Genomic DNA, 16789 nt, shown 5'->3' on the forward strand with positions numbered 1-16789 from the left:
AAATTGCTTATGGACCCATACTCCAAAATTTAGAATTAAAATTTCAGGAGTTCCAAGATTGGAAGTCAAAGGACCCCTTGTATGAGCAGCCTTGTTGTAAGCAGCTCTGCTTACAACAGTGCTCAGAGGAAGGTATGAATGGTGTTGACTGGTCCGCGGCTTCTAAAAACCTGTCCATAAGCCAACTGCCTCAAGACCACATAGGATACTTGTTAAAAATGCAGACATCTGGAGCGCCTGGGTGGCTCAGTGGGTTAAAGCCTCTGCCTTAAGCTCAGGTCATGATCCCAGGGTCCTAGGATCGAGCCCCACATCTGGCTCTCTGCTCAGTGGGGAGCCTGCTTCCCTTCCCCTCTGTCTGCCTCTCTGTCTACTTGTAATCTCTGTCAGTCAAATAAATAAAATCTTTAAAACAAACAAACAAACAGACATCTGAGTATCTTCCAGATCCTAGAGAATCTAAATTTGGAGATCTATAAAGGTGGGGCAGGTACCAAGGAACTAGCATTTTAACAAATGTCCCAGTTGATTCAGACACACAGTCAGATTTGGGAACCACTGCCTTGGATAACTGCTTGGTGATGGCTGTTAACTACTTGGAAACCAAATGTGATAAAGGTAAACAAAAGTTGGGAGAGGAGGATGTAAGAATAGTGACATATTTTCCAACCCTAATTTGGGACCAATGGTCTAACAATGGCAAAAAATATTTGACATCTGGCCCATCCTAGGAAATCTGGGACATATGGTCATTGTGATATAAGATGAAAAATGTCTGAGAAATCACTGCTTTAAAGATAAGATGACCAGATGGTCTACATTAAGATGGAAAGTTCCATCATTTCATTTCACATCCTGCATCTCTGATTTTCTCTTGCTTGTTACCTTCTCCTCAAGCTATTCAACCACCCTTCTTCCTTTTATCTCCAAATTTCTCCAACTGCTCCATATGTCAGGAAACCTCACTCTAGCCCCTTCTGAACAGCCTAAGGGCTGGCTCACTGGCCAAGACCAGCCTCCCCTGCTCTGTAGGCAAAGGTTCTAGAGAATTAACCTAGCTCCTTCTCCTTAGGTACCTATGTCCACCCACTTCACCCTTGAGCCTCTATCCTCTCCAACTACAGGCCGGGGAGCAAAATGCAGCTTAGCATCTCTAGCTGATGCTCAGAGGATCCACACTAGCCCATTTTTTGTCTCTGATCCATACAAGGAGAAAGAAAGGAAAAAAAAAAAAAAAAAAACAAAGTAACAAACATGGAAAAACTCCCTGTTCAACAGCATTCTTTCTATTGCATTCCCTGGGCTATCATTGCTGACTTCCTTGTGTATCTTCATTTTCTTGCTTTCCATTTATTTCTCCACTTGCTCGGGTAATAAACAGAATAGCAAACATGTATATAATATGTATTACACATATAAATAAGTAAATATGATAAAAATGTCCTAGAAGATAGAATGAATAAAAACACGCAATAAATTGTTGGTGCTTACTTCTAGAACTGTTTTACTGTTTCAGAATAGCAAAAGGAAACAGACTGCAAAATACAAAACATACTCCTCACTATACTTACCCTAGTGGTCTGCCATATGATGTATACTGAAAATAGATGCTGAATTAAATCAAAAAGTTTAAAGACTGATAAGAGAAAGAGCTCACGGGGGCTCTGTCCACCCCAAAATACAAGTTTCACCCAGTATTTTGCAATCTTGCTCCTCTTGTTACTTAGCTAACAGTGAGTGAGACAACCTTGTAAAATAATACCAGCGATCTGTGTTTGAAATCCTTATTTTTATTGTTAATGTCGTTAGCATAGCCATTAATGAAGTCCCATGTCATCTAAGTTATCTCGCATAAATTTTTTCTAAAATTTTGTGAAGTAGGTACTAGCTCCCCACACCATACAGAGATGGAATATAGGCTCAGAGAGGTCAAATATCTTGAGCAAAGGCACATAAATTGAATGCGTCCAACCAGGGTTGCGCTGGTAAATGTTTACCAACCAGCTCTTTGGGGTCAGGGAAGAGTTCTTTAATATCTGCTGGTTCCCATGATATAAATACTCCCAGTAAGGGATCTCAGGCTGCCAAGGAGATGTCACAGAGCACAGAGCACAGAGCTGGGAAGGGGATGGGCACGGTGACATCTGAGCTGTGGCATGGGATCCCATACACAACTGTTTGAATCCCAGCCAGCCTTATTCAGAAAGTGGAAGAGTCATCCACTGCACCATTCCTGTGATCCTATGAATATGGAAATTGACACTGGCCATGTCTCTCTCCTGACACTACCAAACAATTTGTAGGAATCGGATTATTTTTCATTTATTGAAAAGGTAAAACATAGAGGAAGGGCACCCAATTATACAGTTGTTACTGTGTAAGATTAGAATCAAAAGTGAAAACTCTTGAGGCAACTGGGTGGCTCAGTAGATTAAGCAACTGCCTTCAGCTTAGGTCATGATCTCGGGGTCCTGGGATCAAGACCCACATCAAGCTCCCTGTGTAGGGGGGAGCCTGCTTCTTCCTCTCACTCTCCCACTCCCCCTGCTCCCACTTTCTCTCACTCTCTCTCCTGCTCTCTGTCAAATAAATAAATAAAGTCTTTAAAAGAAAAAGTGAAAACTCTTTGTGGACAACTTTCAAAGCTGAATTGGAAGTAATATAGCAAAAAAAAAAAATGATATAAAGTATGACAAGTCTACTGGTGGGAAATATCATCATTCTTTTGACACAGGGCCCAATTTCTTCATTTAAGATTTTGTTTTTCTTCAAAACCAAATGTTTTAATCCAATAAAGTCAAGTCACAATACTCTCGGGGATTTTCCTCCTCCTCTTTCACCTGTACCCCACATTGGCTAAAATCATTCAAATATCTTTGACTTGTTACTCTCCAAAATACTCTAAAATTCATCTATTAAAGTTACACATCAAGTCAATGTCTGCAATACTGGTCTACCTCATGACTATTAATGAAAGGAAAGGGAAAAAAGCATCTCTCCTTTCTGAAAGATGAGACTATGGCGTCTATAAGTGCCAATGCCCAAGAAGAAGAGAGCTGATTGGAGTAAAGGTAGGTTGCCAACATTGACTTTAAAACCAATCATTAAGGACATCTGGTGGTTCAGTCACTTGAGTGTCTGCCTTTGGCTCAGGTCATGATTCGGGGTCCTGGGATCAAGCCTGTTGTCAGGCTTTCTGCTCAGTAGGGAAACTGCTTCTTCCTCTACCTCTGACTCTACCCCTCTCCCCATTCGTGTTCACTCTCGCTTTCTCTCTCTTTCTCAAAATAAATAAATTAAATACTTTTTAAAAATTAGAATACAAGAAGCCTGGCAGTATCTCCAACATATGGGTTCCTACAGAAGCCAACATTCTCATAGGCCTTTATAAATAACAGAAATTCACCTCTGAAAGGATGTGTGGAAGGCATCCCCAAAAGCTACCTAACCAATGTGGGCTTCCCATGGTATCCCTGGCCAGAATGGGAGGGGTGGTGGAGGTAGCAGAGGTTGGGGGGATGGGGGGGATCTGCCTCCACCTGCCACCACCATAGAGAGAAAACTCGCCATCTCTGGAACACAGTTTAGCATTGGATGGCTCCATTTCCAAGGGTGTCCATCTTTTGTGAAGATGTCTAAGTTCAGACCACTGATCCTAATTATGCCTCCCAGAAGACAGACATGGCAACAGAAAGCATGTAAGATTTAAAAACACAAGAATCAGACTTCAATTCTGATGTCGTCCCCATTAGGTTGAGACCAAATCATTTAGACTCCAAGCCTCAGTTTCTCCATCTGCAAAACACTGATAAAATAGCTACCTAGAAAGACTATGAAGATCCAATGACATAATGATGTAAAGTGCTTTATAAACTGTAAATCACTATACAATGAATACATGACATGAACTCAACAATCACTTCTTACTATCTCTATTTGACAGACCCTAACTTATTTAAAAATAGCTACCGAGTGCCACCAAGGGTTTTTTTGTTTTGTTTTTGTTTTGGTGTGGAGGGGAGGGAAGCAGATTTCAAAACAAAATAAATCAAGACATATTACTATGCTAGCCCTCTCTTCCTAAGTGCTCCAGCTTGTTAATGATTACGAAGTTATTGGCTCATTATAATTCTGAAAGAGCATATGCCTACCACTTCAATAATCCCCCTGGTCACAGCAGAGGTCTGGTTAGATTCTGAAGTATTTTGGTAGGAAAGCTAAAGCATTTCCTGTTGGATTAGACTTGGAGAGTGAGAGAAAGAGTCAAGTGTGGTTTCAAGATTTCCGGCCTGGGCAGCGGAAGCATGGAGCCACCATACTTCAAGAAAGAGGAAGAAGACTTTGGGTAGAGCAGGTCTAGCGGGAAGATCAATTAAGTTTGAGATGTTTATTAGACATCTAAGAGGAAATGTCAAGTAATACTCTAACGAAATAGGAACAAAAAGACCAAAAGGAAAGACTTCGGTGGCATATAATGTTGAAACCAGTTCAAGAGTCCTTTGAAAATAATTCTTGGGATGTTAGCTTTGCAACAGGCCTAGAAAACAACTGGTCAAAATTAAAACACGGAAATCAGTGGAACTCTCCAAGAATGGCTCTAGCAAAAGAACAAAATGGATTACAAGCAATACAGAATGTGATTACAGAGCAGAGGTATAATAAAGTAGAAATACATTTGTTGTCTTAAGTATATAAAAGGCAGAAAAAAACAGGAAGAAAAATATTATTTGAGATAATCTACAGAATAATTATGAAAAACCTGAAGCATGACATGATTTTCAAAAATTGGTAAAATGTAAGAAATAAGAATTTACTTGGCTTTTTTTTTTTTTTTAAGTAGCACAGGAGGCTTATCACTGAAAGGAAGAATGTACAGTCATTGTTTTCCACTAGAGATATGTATGTAGTTATTGGTTTTCAATATTCAGAATCACCTTACAGGCAATGGTCTAAAGTAAACAAAATTTCTGAGATATTTTGATTTAAATCTTCTCACATTTGAAAACTTAACTCTTCAGCACCACTAAGGGTTATTTTTATATACAGTATCCTTAGTAAGGATCCACAGTGACTTGTTTTAAGTAGCTAAGTTTCCTTTTTCCTTGAAAAGGTCAATATTCACTGACCTATTATTTCTTCCCTATTATTATTAAATAATGATTTTTTGAAAAGAAATCCAACAAGCTAAATTTATATCAGCACTTTACTGGACCTCTGAGCTCTTTTACTGTGAGAATCAAAACTTCTTCTTTTAAAAATATGTCAAAAGCACGCATTTCATGGGCAAACTTCAGATAGCATAAAAGTATAAAGCTTCAAGCCCAACAGAAACCGTGGAGGAGATCTTATTCAAAGCCTGGGACTAGATGGCCTCCCCATGCTTTCATCTACCCTTGATCATCCAAGAGCATTCATTAAGCCCCTGGATGACAAAGGTGTTCAGCTAGACATTAAAATGGTGCTCATCCACCTTTCAAAGACATAACCCCAGTCTTTAGAATGAGTCCTTCCAAATGGTAAGAAGTAGAGGCAAATGTCTTTGGCATGTTTTTTCAGACATTAAAAAGAAGTAAAACAAAGGTGAAAAATGAAGTATGAGTTAAAAATAAAAGGCATAATACTCACTTGCCTTATAGCTTGGTACGAAAAACAGTCATAACTATTCCTGACCTTTAATCCACTAAGGATATCCTTTTCATATGTGAACTGGAAACTTTATTGAGTATCTGGATTCATTTATATGCAAATGGAAAAAATCTAGACATTGCCAGGACAACCAAACTTAAGCAAATAAATATCCTGATAAATATGCTGTCCTCAAGGCCACACCATTTGGAATGGAACGCCTCGTAAGGTTTAAGCTCTGCTCAGGGCGCAAGGTAGAAAAGGGGGTCACACCCCACTTCTACAGAAGAGCCTTGCTCAGGGACCCTTAGCCCACTGCCACCTTCTGGTTCTTCCCTCTTCCTACTAATCCCACAGTTACATAGTCCGTCACACGCTGGAAATGGACTACTTATTCCCAAAATACTTTTCTTTTTCTCCGAAGATAACTAGATTCCTTCATTAACCAGTTCTTGGATCTCACACAAATCACCTGAACCTCAGCTTTGATATTCTTAATTTTATCGTACCTAGTTCTTCGGTTTCTTTGGGGGGCGGGGGAAGATCATATATATAAATACGTAAACGTATTGTGTAGTGTCTGATACATTGTAGGCATTCAGTAAGTATTATTATATTTTTGACATTTTAGATAGTCATCCCGGAATCAAAGTATACAAAAGAGGCCTTGGAGGGAAAGGAACTATTCCTGTTTCCAAGAGTTAACTAAGTGCATTAATTAAGTCCTAATGACGTATTAAACATTTTAAATGGTGGGTGACTTTCAAGACTGAGAGCAGACTCATGTATACAACAACAACAATAACAATTTGATTTACTTTCTGTGCAAAGAAGAGGACTCATGCTTCACATTTGAAAGGTTTTCACAGACAACGAATAGGGTAAAGCCGAAGCAGGAAGAAAGATTTTTTAAATTTTTAAAATAAAGCATATACTTGTCCTTACTATCTACAGCAAACAGAAAACTGTTTGTATTTGCTCCAGTTAACATTTGCCTGTTCCCTAACAATCTAGGAGCCACAGAGCCTGCCCTCCCATCCCTAAGGAACCTCAGAGGTCCTGTCTTCTCCCCCACCTTTCCTTTGAACAGATGGGAAGTCAAAGCTAGGTGAAGTTCGTGCCGCAGACAGGCATCGGGTAGCTGTTCTGTATCAGGCTCTGCGACTATTGGGATCTGGACTCAACAAGGTCACCAAGACCTTTTGATTTTCTGCCTTATTATCTTCTTATTTTCATGAGAGCAACCAGCGAATGTCTTCCCACCTAAGAATTAAAGGGTATAAATTAAAATATGACAATAGATCATCCCATTTGTGATTCTGGCATTGGCAAATTCTGGAAAAATGGATTCCTGGATCATTGGGGCAGTGCAGAAATATTTTTGTTTCAATCTCTCTTATAAAAAATGATCAGGGGTTGGTTAATCTATATTGCACTGTCTTGCATCTGTAGAAGAGGGATGAGGAGGAGGAAGAAATGCAACAACATCTCTGATGGCTGAGGGGCCTGTGGTACCTGAGACCCAGGTGTCTCTCGACACTCTGCAGGTAGTTATGAATCTGACTGGATTAACTTGCTGGGGGATTCAGGATTTGGTAGAGAATCAGAGTGAGTTTTTAAATGAGCTCTGTCATTTTCCTCTTTTTCTTCTTTCTGATATTGGGGGAAAACATTCCAGTGAGTTCTGAATTCAAGATTTCCATATTTTTAATACACTGTGGTAGGACATTTTTACTGCTTCAAATATAATAATAGCACAGGTACCGTTAAGCTCTGGCACCTTTCCTTAACTAAACATCCCCTATAAAAATGATGGCCATATAAATCAGCGTTTCTCAGAACATGGTCCTCCAACTCTAAAATGCTGCAAGAAATAAAGATGCCACAGAGAAATAAATTTTAGGAGCATCTCCTCTTAGAGACTGATGAGTATGCTGGGCTGGCAAAGTCCCTAGAAAGCCCAGCAGAGAAGAAGCCCAGTTGTGCTGTACAGGCAAGCCAGTGGGTCCCAAACTAATGTACAACAGCCCATGCTCTCAGCAGAGCACCTAGTAACATCCTGCGAACTGCCATTGTAAACCGACTGGGGAAGCAGGCTGTTAGCCACATGGGAGTGTGTTGTCTTCTCGAATGCGGAACTCAATGAAATGAGAAGAATGCAAGAAAAAATGAAGCAACATCCCTCAGAGTCAACAGGATAATGCAGTGGGTTTTGAAACAAGCACTGCCTTGGGCTTGTTTATGGTTCTTTATTTATCATTTTCCCCCTTCCCAGAACTAGTCCCTGAAGGAAACTTTAGGCTTTCAGAGAACAAGGACTGTAAAAAAAAAAAAAAAAAAAAAAATCAATCAATCAATCAATCAATCAATCTTGAGCATATGAATAAGCACAGATAAAACCTTCAAAACCCAACAGGAACAACCTAAAAATTAATAGAAATCAAAAGTGTAAGCTTCAGCCTTCACTGCTGTGCTGTTTAGAAAGGCTGGGTGCACAGTCAGACGGGAAGGGAACACAAACGCGGCTGTTGACTGTCGCAGGAAGGCTGTGCCACCCGGCTTACTGCCCAAGAATAAAGGCATCGAGGGGCGCCTGGGTGGCTCAGTGGGCTAAGCCTCTGCCTTCGGCTCAGGACCCTGGGACTGAGCGCCACATGGGGTTTTCTGCTCGGCAGGGAGCCTGCTTCCTCCTCTCTCTCTGCCTGCTTCTCTGCCTACTTGTGATCTCCGTCTGTCAAATAAATAAATAAAATCTTTAAAAATGTATATAAAGTTCTATTTTAAAAAATTATTAAAAAATACTTAATGCATCAAAAGTGGGGAAGGAGCTACGTCACTAAGTCATTGTATATACTCTTTGTCTCTCCCCACTGTCCCTCTCTCCCCTTCCTCTATCTCAGCTCTGGAAAATAGTCATGACTGAGGCTAAGTGAATTCTGACTCCCCACACAATCCAAGAATAAACTATCCAAACACGGTTTCTAAGTGCCCAACATCAATGTAGCAGTGTGGATCATTCTGGCATTTTCAGGCCGTGCCCCGCACTGGCTACTCCAGCCTCACTCACGGTGTTCCCCTCAGCCCTCTTCTAACAGCCCGCTCTCTGACTTTCAGAGCCTGTGACAGCTTACTAAAAGTATTCATTGAATTGGGCTCCCAGGATTGAATCTGTGGCTTTAAAATTCAAAGTACACTTGTGAAATGCAAGTGTAAGTTCATTTCTAATAACCGTAATAATGTTAACTAATCTGATTCAAACGCTACCATACTCCAGGAACTACAGTAAGAGCTTTAGATAGGTTTTTCTCATTTAATCTTCATGGCCACCCTGTGAGATAGAATTATCCCCACTGTAGAGATAAGAAACCCAAGGCACAGAGAGTTTAGGTCAACTTCGCAAGGTTGCACAGCTACCAAGGGATAGAGAAAACACTTCCGTGTAGACAGGCTGACTCCAGATCCTGTCCTCTGACTCCTGATACCTTGCTGCCTCTCATTAGTAAAAGAAAAGCTTCACTTCTGCTTGGCTATCAGTGCAGGTAAAAACAAAAGTATAATGCAGAGATGTCCTGATTTTTCTTGCTCACCTGGTGGTTGAGCGTGGGCTCTGGAGCATGATAGCCTCAGTTCAGAGCCCCGCTCTGCCTCTTAACCAGCTGTGTGTCTGGGAGCAAGTGAATAACCTCAGGTCCTTCATCTGTAATGTAAGGATAACTAGAATTTATTGAGCACTTATCTATGCCATGCATTCCAAACACTTTGCAATATTAAAATACTTAAATCTAGGGACGCCTGGGTGGCTCAGTTGGTTAAGCAGCTGCCTTCCTGGGATCGAGTCCCACATCGGGCTCCTTGCCCCACAGGGAGCCTGCCTCTCCCTCTGACTCTGCCTGCCACTCTGCCTGTGCTCTCTCTCTCTCTGACAAATAAATAAATAAAATCTTTAAAAATAAATAAATAAAATAAAATAAAATACTTAATTCTACAAAGTAGGTAGTCATTATATTTAATGATTAAATGTTTTAATGCAGGTAGAGAACTTTGAACAATGCCTGATAAGGTGTATCAGCAAATGTCAGCTATCAGACATGATGCACATTCCCTCAAATTTTGCAACACATCACTATGACATCAATCATCACCCTAACAGCATCACAGGGATGCTGCTACAAGTCCGTGGCATGTGATTTTTAAAGGGGGGGTTAGTCTAGTTCCAGCAGTACTTTCCTGTAATGTAAATGTATAAAATATTAACAACAACCAGAGACTAAGGAGTCAGCTCTGTGACAGTGGTTTAAAAGCAGCAGCCCTCCGCACCTGGGTGGCTCCAGTCCCCTAAAGCCTCTGCCTTCAGCTCAGGTCATGAACCCAGGGTCATGGGATAGAGCCCTCCCACCCCATTGGGATCCCCGCTCCGCAGGGAACCTGCTTCTTTCTCTGCCTTTGCACCTCTCTCTCTGTCTTTCTGTCTCTCGTGAATAAATAAATAAAGTCTTTTAAAAACATAAAAATATCCGATCAGAAAACACAAAATAAATAATAGATAAATAAATAATATATAAATGTTTTATGTATTTATATATTTAAATATTTTTTAAAATAAATAAATAAATAATAAATAAAGTCTTTTAAAAACATAAAAATATCCGATCAGAAAATGAACTTTACTATTTATAAGCTATGTGACCTCGGGCAAGTGTTTACTTTACTCAGTTTCCTCACTTCTAAAATGAAGATAAAAATAATGTTTGCCTTCTAGGACTGTGATACTTAAACACAATAATATAGATAAGGTACTTAGAGAAAGGCTGGGCAGAGAATCCAAAAAATCAGCTCCATATAGTAGCAATACAATTCTGCTACCTAACTCAGTATATCGTGTAATTTTGTTTCCCTCACAGAAGCACTGCCCCAAGAGCAACATTGGAGCACCTGTGATGTAGGGTGCTCAACGAAACCAGCGCTCTAGGTGAAGACCCAAGAAATCCATTTCCTAAAGTTTGCACAAGGACACCTAGGATGTTGGCGTCCTCTTGGTGATCATCTCGCCATTGGCAACCTAACATAGGAAACTTCTTAGGGTGTTATTTTTAAGTCATTACCAACCATCAGGATACAGCATGGGGACATAAATGACATTCTAAAGAAAACAGGGGGCACCTGGGTTGCTTGGTCAGTTAAGCGTCTGCCTTTGGCCCAGGGTCCTGGGATAGAGGCCCGCATTGGGCTCCCTGCTCAGTGGAGAGACTGCTTCTCCCCGTTTGTGCTCTCTCTCTCTGTGTCAAATAAATTAATAAAATCATGTTTAAAAACACTAAAAAATAAAAATAACTGAATTTACTGATGTTAGCTTGTCCTACTTGAACAGGAGAATAACTGTTTACAGATTCACGACCTAATTGCCTTTTCATTTTCTGTGTTGGAAAAGGAACTGCACCTCAAAGAATATGGTCATTCTGGAGTTTTGTTACTAAGTCTTACGTATCCTGACTATAAAAATGGATGCGAGAGCCAGGAAATGTACAGCAAGTACACATGAAAGTGCCCACTTGTACTAGTCACAGTGGGAAGTCGAGCCTCATGTGCTGAAACCAACCATGCTCAGGAGAAATGTCTGAAATGATTGTCCTTCCCCAAAGTCTACTTCCTTTCCCAGCCTCCCCAGCCTCCCCAGCCTGGGTTCTGGCTCTGAGGATGAGTGTCGATTCAGAGGGGAACTCTGACTTGCATTCCGTGGCCTTGAGAATTACCATAATTAATCGTAAACTGACTTGGGGCAACATGGAGGCTCAAGGCTAGAATCTGAAGTCATGAGCATGAATAAATCTCCTTGGAGCAAAGTAGAGCCACATATAACAAGCTGTTAAAAAATCAGGATTATTGTTCAAACCTGCACTCTAACCCCAAGAGCAGTCCAGAATCATGGGGATTTTCTGGTCTCTTCTAAGAATGCCCCATTTCCAAATACTCAATTTGGGGTTTGTATTTTCCAGAAGGGACCAGATGAGGTGTAAGCTGACCCATGTTTTTCTTACTCATTCACAGTTAAATGTCTGGCTCATTGGGGAGCTAGATCTCTTCTAACAAAATGTTGAACTAGATATTTTTTTCCTTATGTATGTATCTATTTATTATGTTAATATGCCTTCCTCAACAACATTTATGAGATAATTAGTAAAAAAACAAATTCTAAAAATCGGGCCCAAGAAAAATAAGACCCAAGCTAAAGATCACAGGTGAATATAATTGGGTCACAGATTCAATTTTAAGTTTCCTGATGGTCAGACCAAATAAAGAAAAGGTCTCTAAAATGAAGGTAAAGGGACTGAAGATATGCAGCCAGATTTAAATGATTACTTCAGAATTACAGGTCAGACTATTTCAACGAATGTCTATCTACTAAAAACTCACAGATGCACGCTAGGAAAATGTTTCCTTCACTCGTGTCTCTTTCAGAGGAATATCCTGCAGCCCTTCCCAGGAGAAAGGCCTCTAGACTCTAGAAGGAAGGTCTCTACAAACTTCAGTTTTTAAACGATGGTCAAGGTTCCTATTTTAATCCAAGGAAATGTATTATGACCAAGTGATGGCCCTTCTATCCCACTAATGCATTCTCGGTTTTGCTAAAAGTGAAACAAAAACAAAGCAAAACAACAAGCCTCCCAGTTTCGAAATGTGGACTCACCAGCAATTGAGGAAGAGATCAGGTCTCCTTCGCAGGTCCTATGTACTATGCACAGCAAAAGCTCAGTAAAAGGGCTGGATCAAATTAGCCCCAATTCCTCAGGTAGAATTATAAGCCACAGCCATTGTTCTCATGCGATTTATTAAGGATTTTAAGTGCAATTTTAGAAGTACTCATATATAAATAAACCAAAGCTAAGAAAGTTTATAAAAGACAAAAATCAGGAAGGAAGAAGGGAAGTAATTTAACACGCAGTGGGAAACTACCCCAAATATACCATCCGGGTCTCTGGTACACATGTATATTATCTCATTAAATCCCCCAGAATAATCCTATCTGGTAGATGCTACCACCATCATTGTTTTCAAATGAAGAAACCAAGGCTCAAAGAGATTCAAAAATTCACTCAAGATCACAGAGCCAACAGGAGTATTCTCGCCATAACACAGTTGCGAAACTCGTGTTATTCCCAATATACATCAGAAGAACTCTCTCATAGGAGGGCACGTGATAGGAGGCCCATTTGCTAAGTGTGGAAACTGAAAAATAAAAAGTCAAGCTTTCTTTCTAGTGCATGTGAGAGCCAGAACTAAAACTTGGAACTTCTCTACTAGATCACAGTCTGTACGATCTTAAAGACAAGAAATCTGGAAGAGCAGTTTCATTGATAGAAAGTCCATGACATTCTGAAGACAGAGCTTAAGTTAATAAATAAAAATAATGTATTTTTCTCTTTCTATTTTTTTTTACCCAGTTTGGCTCATTGGTAAGTAGATTTTGTAAGCTCATTTGTGAATTCAACTATTGTACTAGAAGTACAAAGGGATATAATTGAGATAAACTAAAAACATAATAAATGGACTAAAAATATACCATTTTCACAGGGGAAACCACAATTTTCTAGGCTGTGTTCCCTGGAGCTAGAGAATATACTTCTAATGAGCTTTGAGTAATCACATAAATTGAAAACCTAACCTTGTAATGCCTGATAGTGATCTAAACTACTTAGCTATGTTTTGTATTATACCACAAAACAGTGGTTTGTTCACGAAATGTAACAAAATATCTTGTGTTACTCATACTTTGGCCTTAGGCTTACATGTGTTGAAACCATAATCCCCAATGTATTTCAGAGTATGTTTGGACAACCAAAGTTACTCTATGAAAATGACCCAAAAGGAAAACCCTATTCCATTAAAACATAAATTGCTAAGAGTTAAATGTTTAAGTATTGCCTAGAGTGTATAAAGAAGATTTAAAATCTAGTGCTCATTTTCCCACTTAAAATAAAACAAAACAAAAAAATATAAAAAGGGACATTCAGGAACCATACAGGAAAGTTGTAAATTAGCTATATCCTGATCTACTTCATATCTGTTGCATTATGTCATGCAGAAGGAACCAGATACTACAGCCCAACAAAGAAAAGGGCCGTTTGATACCCAGAGTTTCAGACGCAGAAAGAGGCTACCCTGGTAGGTAAACATAGACTTGTCAAGAGTACTGTCAAGGCGATGTCAGGGGTTCCCACTAGACGTCACAGTTTGGAGAAGCTCAAGCCCGAATACCTGAAGCAGATCTTGGGAATGCTTAGAGACACCATTTAGTCTGAAAATTCTCCAAAAACTATGATAGTTAAGACTGTAAGCGGTGGGATCAGATGGAAACTACATTGGAATACCAATTCTGTCATTCACTAGGTCCACGATTCTAGGAAAATCCCTTTACCTTCTTCTTTCACAGGGTTGGGAGGATTAAATGAGATGGTATCTGTAAAATACTTAGCAAATCTACCGGCACCTGGTGAGTACTAACAAGTTTAACTACAGTTATTATCGTTATTTATTATTGTTACTTTATTAATAATCATTGGGCCCTGAGTACCTAATACAGTGCCCCAAAATATTAAGGAATAAATAAATGTCTGCTACATAAAACTGAGCTTTGGGGCTAGTGGTTGGATATATTACATTGACCCATTTAATTATAAAGGAAAACTTCTAAGAACCAGTGTTCAAACTCTGGGAAATATTGGTCATCAAATAAGACTGGAAAAAATAAGTTAAACAAAATCAGTATTTTCTTTCCTGCAGAACTTCTCAGAGCCTTTAATGAGACCAGGTGAATTATGACTCACCCAAAGAGACAGAAGATGCAGCTGCAGTGCTTCTTAAATTCACTGTTCCGTTTCCTCGTCTATAAAATATAAGATTTTACCACATGATCTCTAAATTCCTTCCCTCCTCACTAAGAGGTTAGAATTCTAGCCATTTTTCAGAACTAGTTATGCATATGAATAGAGATTGAAATGAATGTTGATCCCCCGAGATCAGAACAAATTAGATCTTTTTCCATCTTCCCACTGCAAAGCCCACCCGAAAAGAATTGAATCTTTGATGCTTTATCACATACATAACTTAATCCCAGCTTTAACTTGCACAGATCAAGTTCATCAAGATTTAAGTCATTTCTGATTTAATATGACTTTTTGAGAACATGCATTAGATGCGAAAGCTCCGGGGCTCCATAATGAGGACTCAATCACGTAGGGGCACAATTTTTTTAAAACTTACTTTAAATAGGTTTCTCATCAAAATAAAATGTGACTCAAATGCACATGCTCGACAACATTTAATATTTAAAAAGCAGGTAATAGCGGTGCCTGGGTGGCTCAGTGGGTTAAAGCCTCTGCCTTTGGCTCAGGTCATGATCCCAGGGTCCAGGGATAGAGCCCCGCATAGGGAATCTCTGCTCAGCGGGGAGCCTGCTTCCCCCTCTCTCTCTGCCTGCCTCTCTGCCTTCTTGTGATCTCTGTCTGTCAAATAAATGAATAAAATCTTAAAAAAATATATAAAAAGCAGGTAATGAAATTGTTACCTAACTCGATTAAGTGAAAGAGGCGTGTGAGACATTTCAGTTTTGCTTCTCTCCCCGTCTACACAGACTTCTTGGACACTCACACTGATTCCCACTACCTGGGTGAGCCACATTCCCCTCTCTTTCCGGCTACTCAGGCCATACCCTTACAGGCGGTCACCTCAAATTCAACATGCCCCAAGTTGAACGGCTCACTCCGGTTCCACCAAATCGTTTTCTGCCCAGCCGGGTATCATCCACCAGCCTAGCTGCCTTCTTTCCTCCATCTTCCTCACCCGGGTCCAACTGTTAAGCAAAGTCTGGTGAAACCTTTTCCCATGAGCTCCACTCTCATTTGTTTTTCTTGTATACTCCCACGGTTTCTTAAATAGCCTCCTGTTGATAATCTAATGTTTCCCCACCCTCTATCCATGCTCTACCTTCCTGAGATAGTTCCACAATGAAAAGCATTCTTTCTGCCTCCTTGTTATAAACTTTCCATGTGTCCCCATCGCCGGCTGTACGATCCAATCTGCTCAGCGTGCTGGAGCCCTTTCTTTCTTAAGACCTATTTATGCTGCAAGTGTAAAAGCCCCCCTTGTAGACCACGCATCTTGAAAGTCTTTGGTGTTTTTTCTTTCTCTCCTAGTGCTCAACACCTGCCAGCAGATTGCCTGCTATAGAGTGAGTGCCCGTTCATGTTTGTTAAATGACTCAAGAAATCATGCATGGTGTGTGTGCCTGGGTGGCTCAGTGGGTTAAGTCTCTGCCTTCAGCTTAGGTCATGATCTCGGAGTCCTGGGATCGAGCCCCCCATGAGGCTCTCTGCTCAGCAGGGAGCCTGCTCCCCCCCCCCCGCCTCTCTGCCTACCTGTGATCTCTCTGTCACATAAATAAATAAAATCTTTAAAAAAAAGAATGCACAGAACTCAAATACAATTTTAGGCCCTGATACTGGAATATTAATGTTTAGAAAGAGCTAAGTTAAACATAAGGGAAAGCATTCATATGGGCCAAAATGTACCACTCTCCCCCTAGTATGACATGCTAAGCAGAAAATGTAAGTTATTCTTCCCGTGATTCTATTTACTCTGAGCACAAAGACACACTTTGATGTACTGTGCCATTGAACTCAATGCCATTACAACATGATTAAAGCCACATTCAGCACAGGGAGGAAATGGGTGAGTACGAAGTTGACCAGGGGGGAACATAAAATAAGTTTTTGTTTGTTGGCTCAGATTAGACTTAAAATTACCCCTTAAAAACTCCAGTCTCTGTTTTCAGGACCATCATCTTGCACCAGCAAAGCATCCCCTCTGAGAAGAAAATCTGCCCCCAGTGTTAGCAAAAGCGTGAAATTCTCCTGCCAGGTGGGCAGCCGCATGTGTTGCTCTGCCCAGCAGAGGGCGCACGGCCCCCAACACCTCGCCAGCCCGGTAGAACCAGGGTGATGTTGTTCCATAAACCCAAGCCTCCAAATCCGGGTCAGTGCCCTGACCTCCTGTCCTTGCCTGCTCCCTGGCGCTCTGTTCTCTTCTCCCCACTCACAATGAGGTGTCAGTGATCTTGCAGCTCTCAGGCACACCGGGTTTGGAGCAAACGGGAGAGGGCAAAGGGGAG

The 16789-nt window shown here is 40.5% G+C and overlaps 1 protein-coding gene across 14 annotated transcripts in view; it reads right to left on the reverse strand.

Annotated features, from left to right (window-relative positions):
* SUGCT (succinyl-CoA:glutarate-CoA transferase) overlaps positions 1–16789 on the reverse strand; it is an 808589-nt gene that overhangs the window by 237129 nt on the left and 554671 nt on the right. For 4 of the 14 annotated variants that reach the window (XM_082692674.1, XM_082692669.1, XM_082692655.1 and 1 more), the window contains one exon: positions 6414–6888. The exons of 8 other annotated variants lie outside the window; for them this stretch is intronic. In XM_082692674.1, coding sequence (XP_082548800.1) covers positions 6815–6888 — 74 coding nt within the window. In that variant the 3' untranslated portion in view covers positions 6414–6814. Of the gene's footprint in view, positions 1–6413; positions 6889–9208; positions 9323–16789 lie in introns of those variants that run through there. 2 more of the 14 variants (XM_082692662.1, XM_082692663.1) reach the window with 2 other exon arrangements.

This window comes from Mustela nivalis, assembly GCF_964662115.1.
Source record: "Mustela nivalis genome assembly, chromosome: 12".
In the NCBI taxonomy this organism is placed as follows: Eukaryota; Metazoa; Chordata; class Mammalia; order Carnivora; family Mustelidae; genus Mustela; species Mustela nivalis.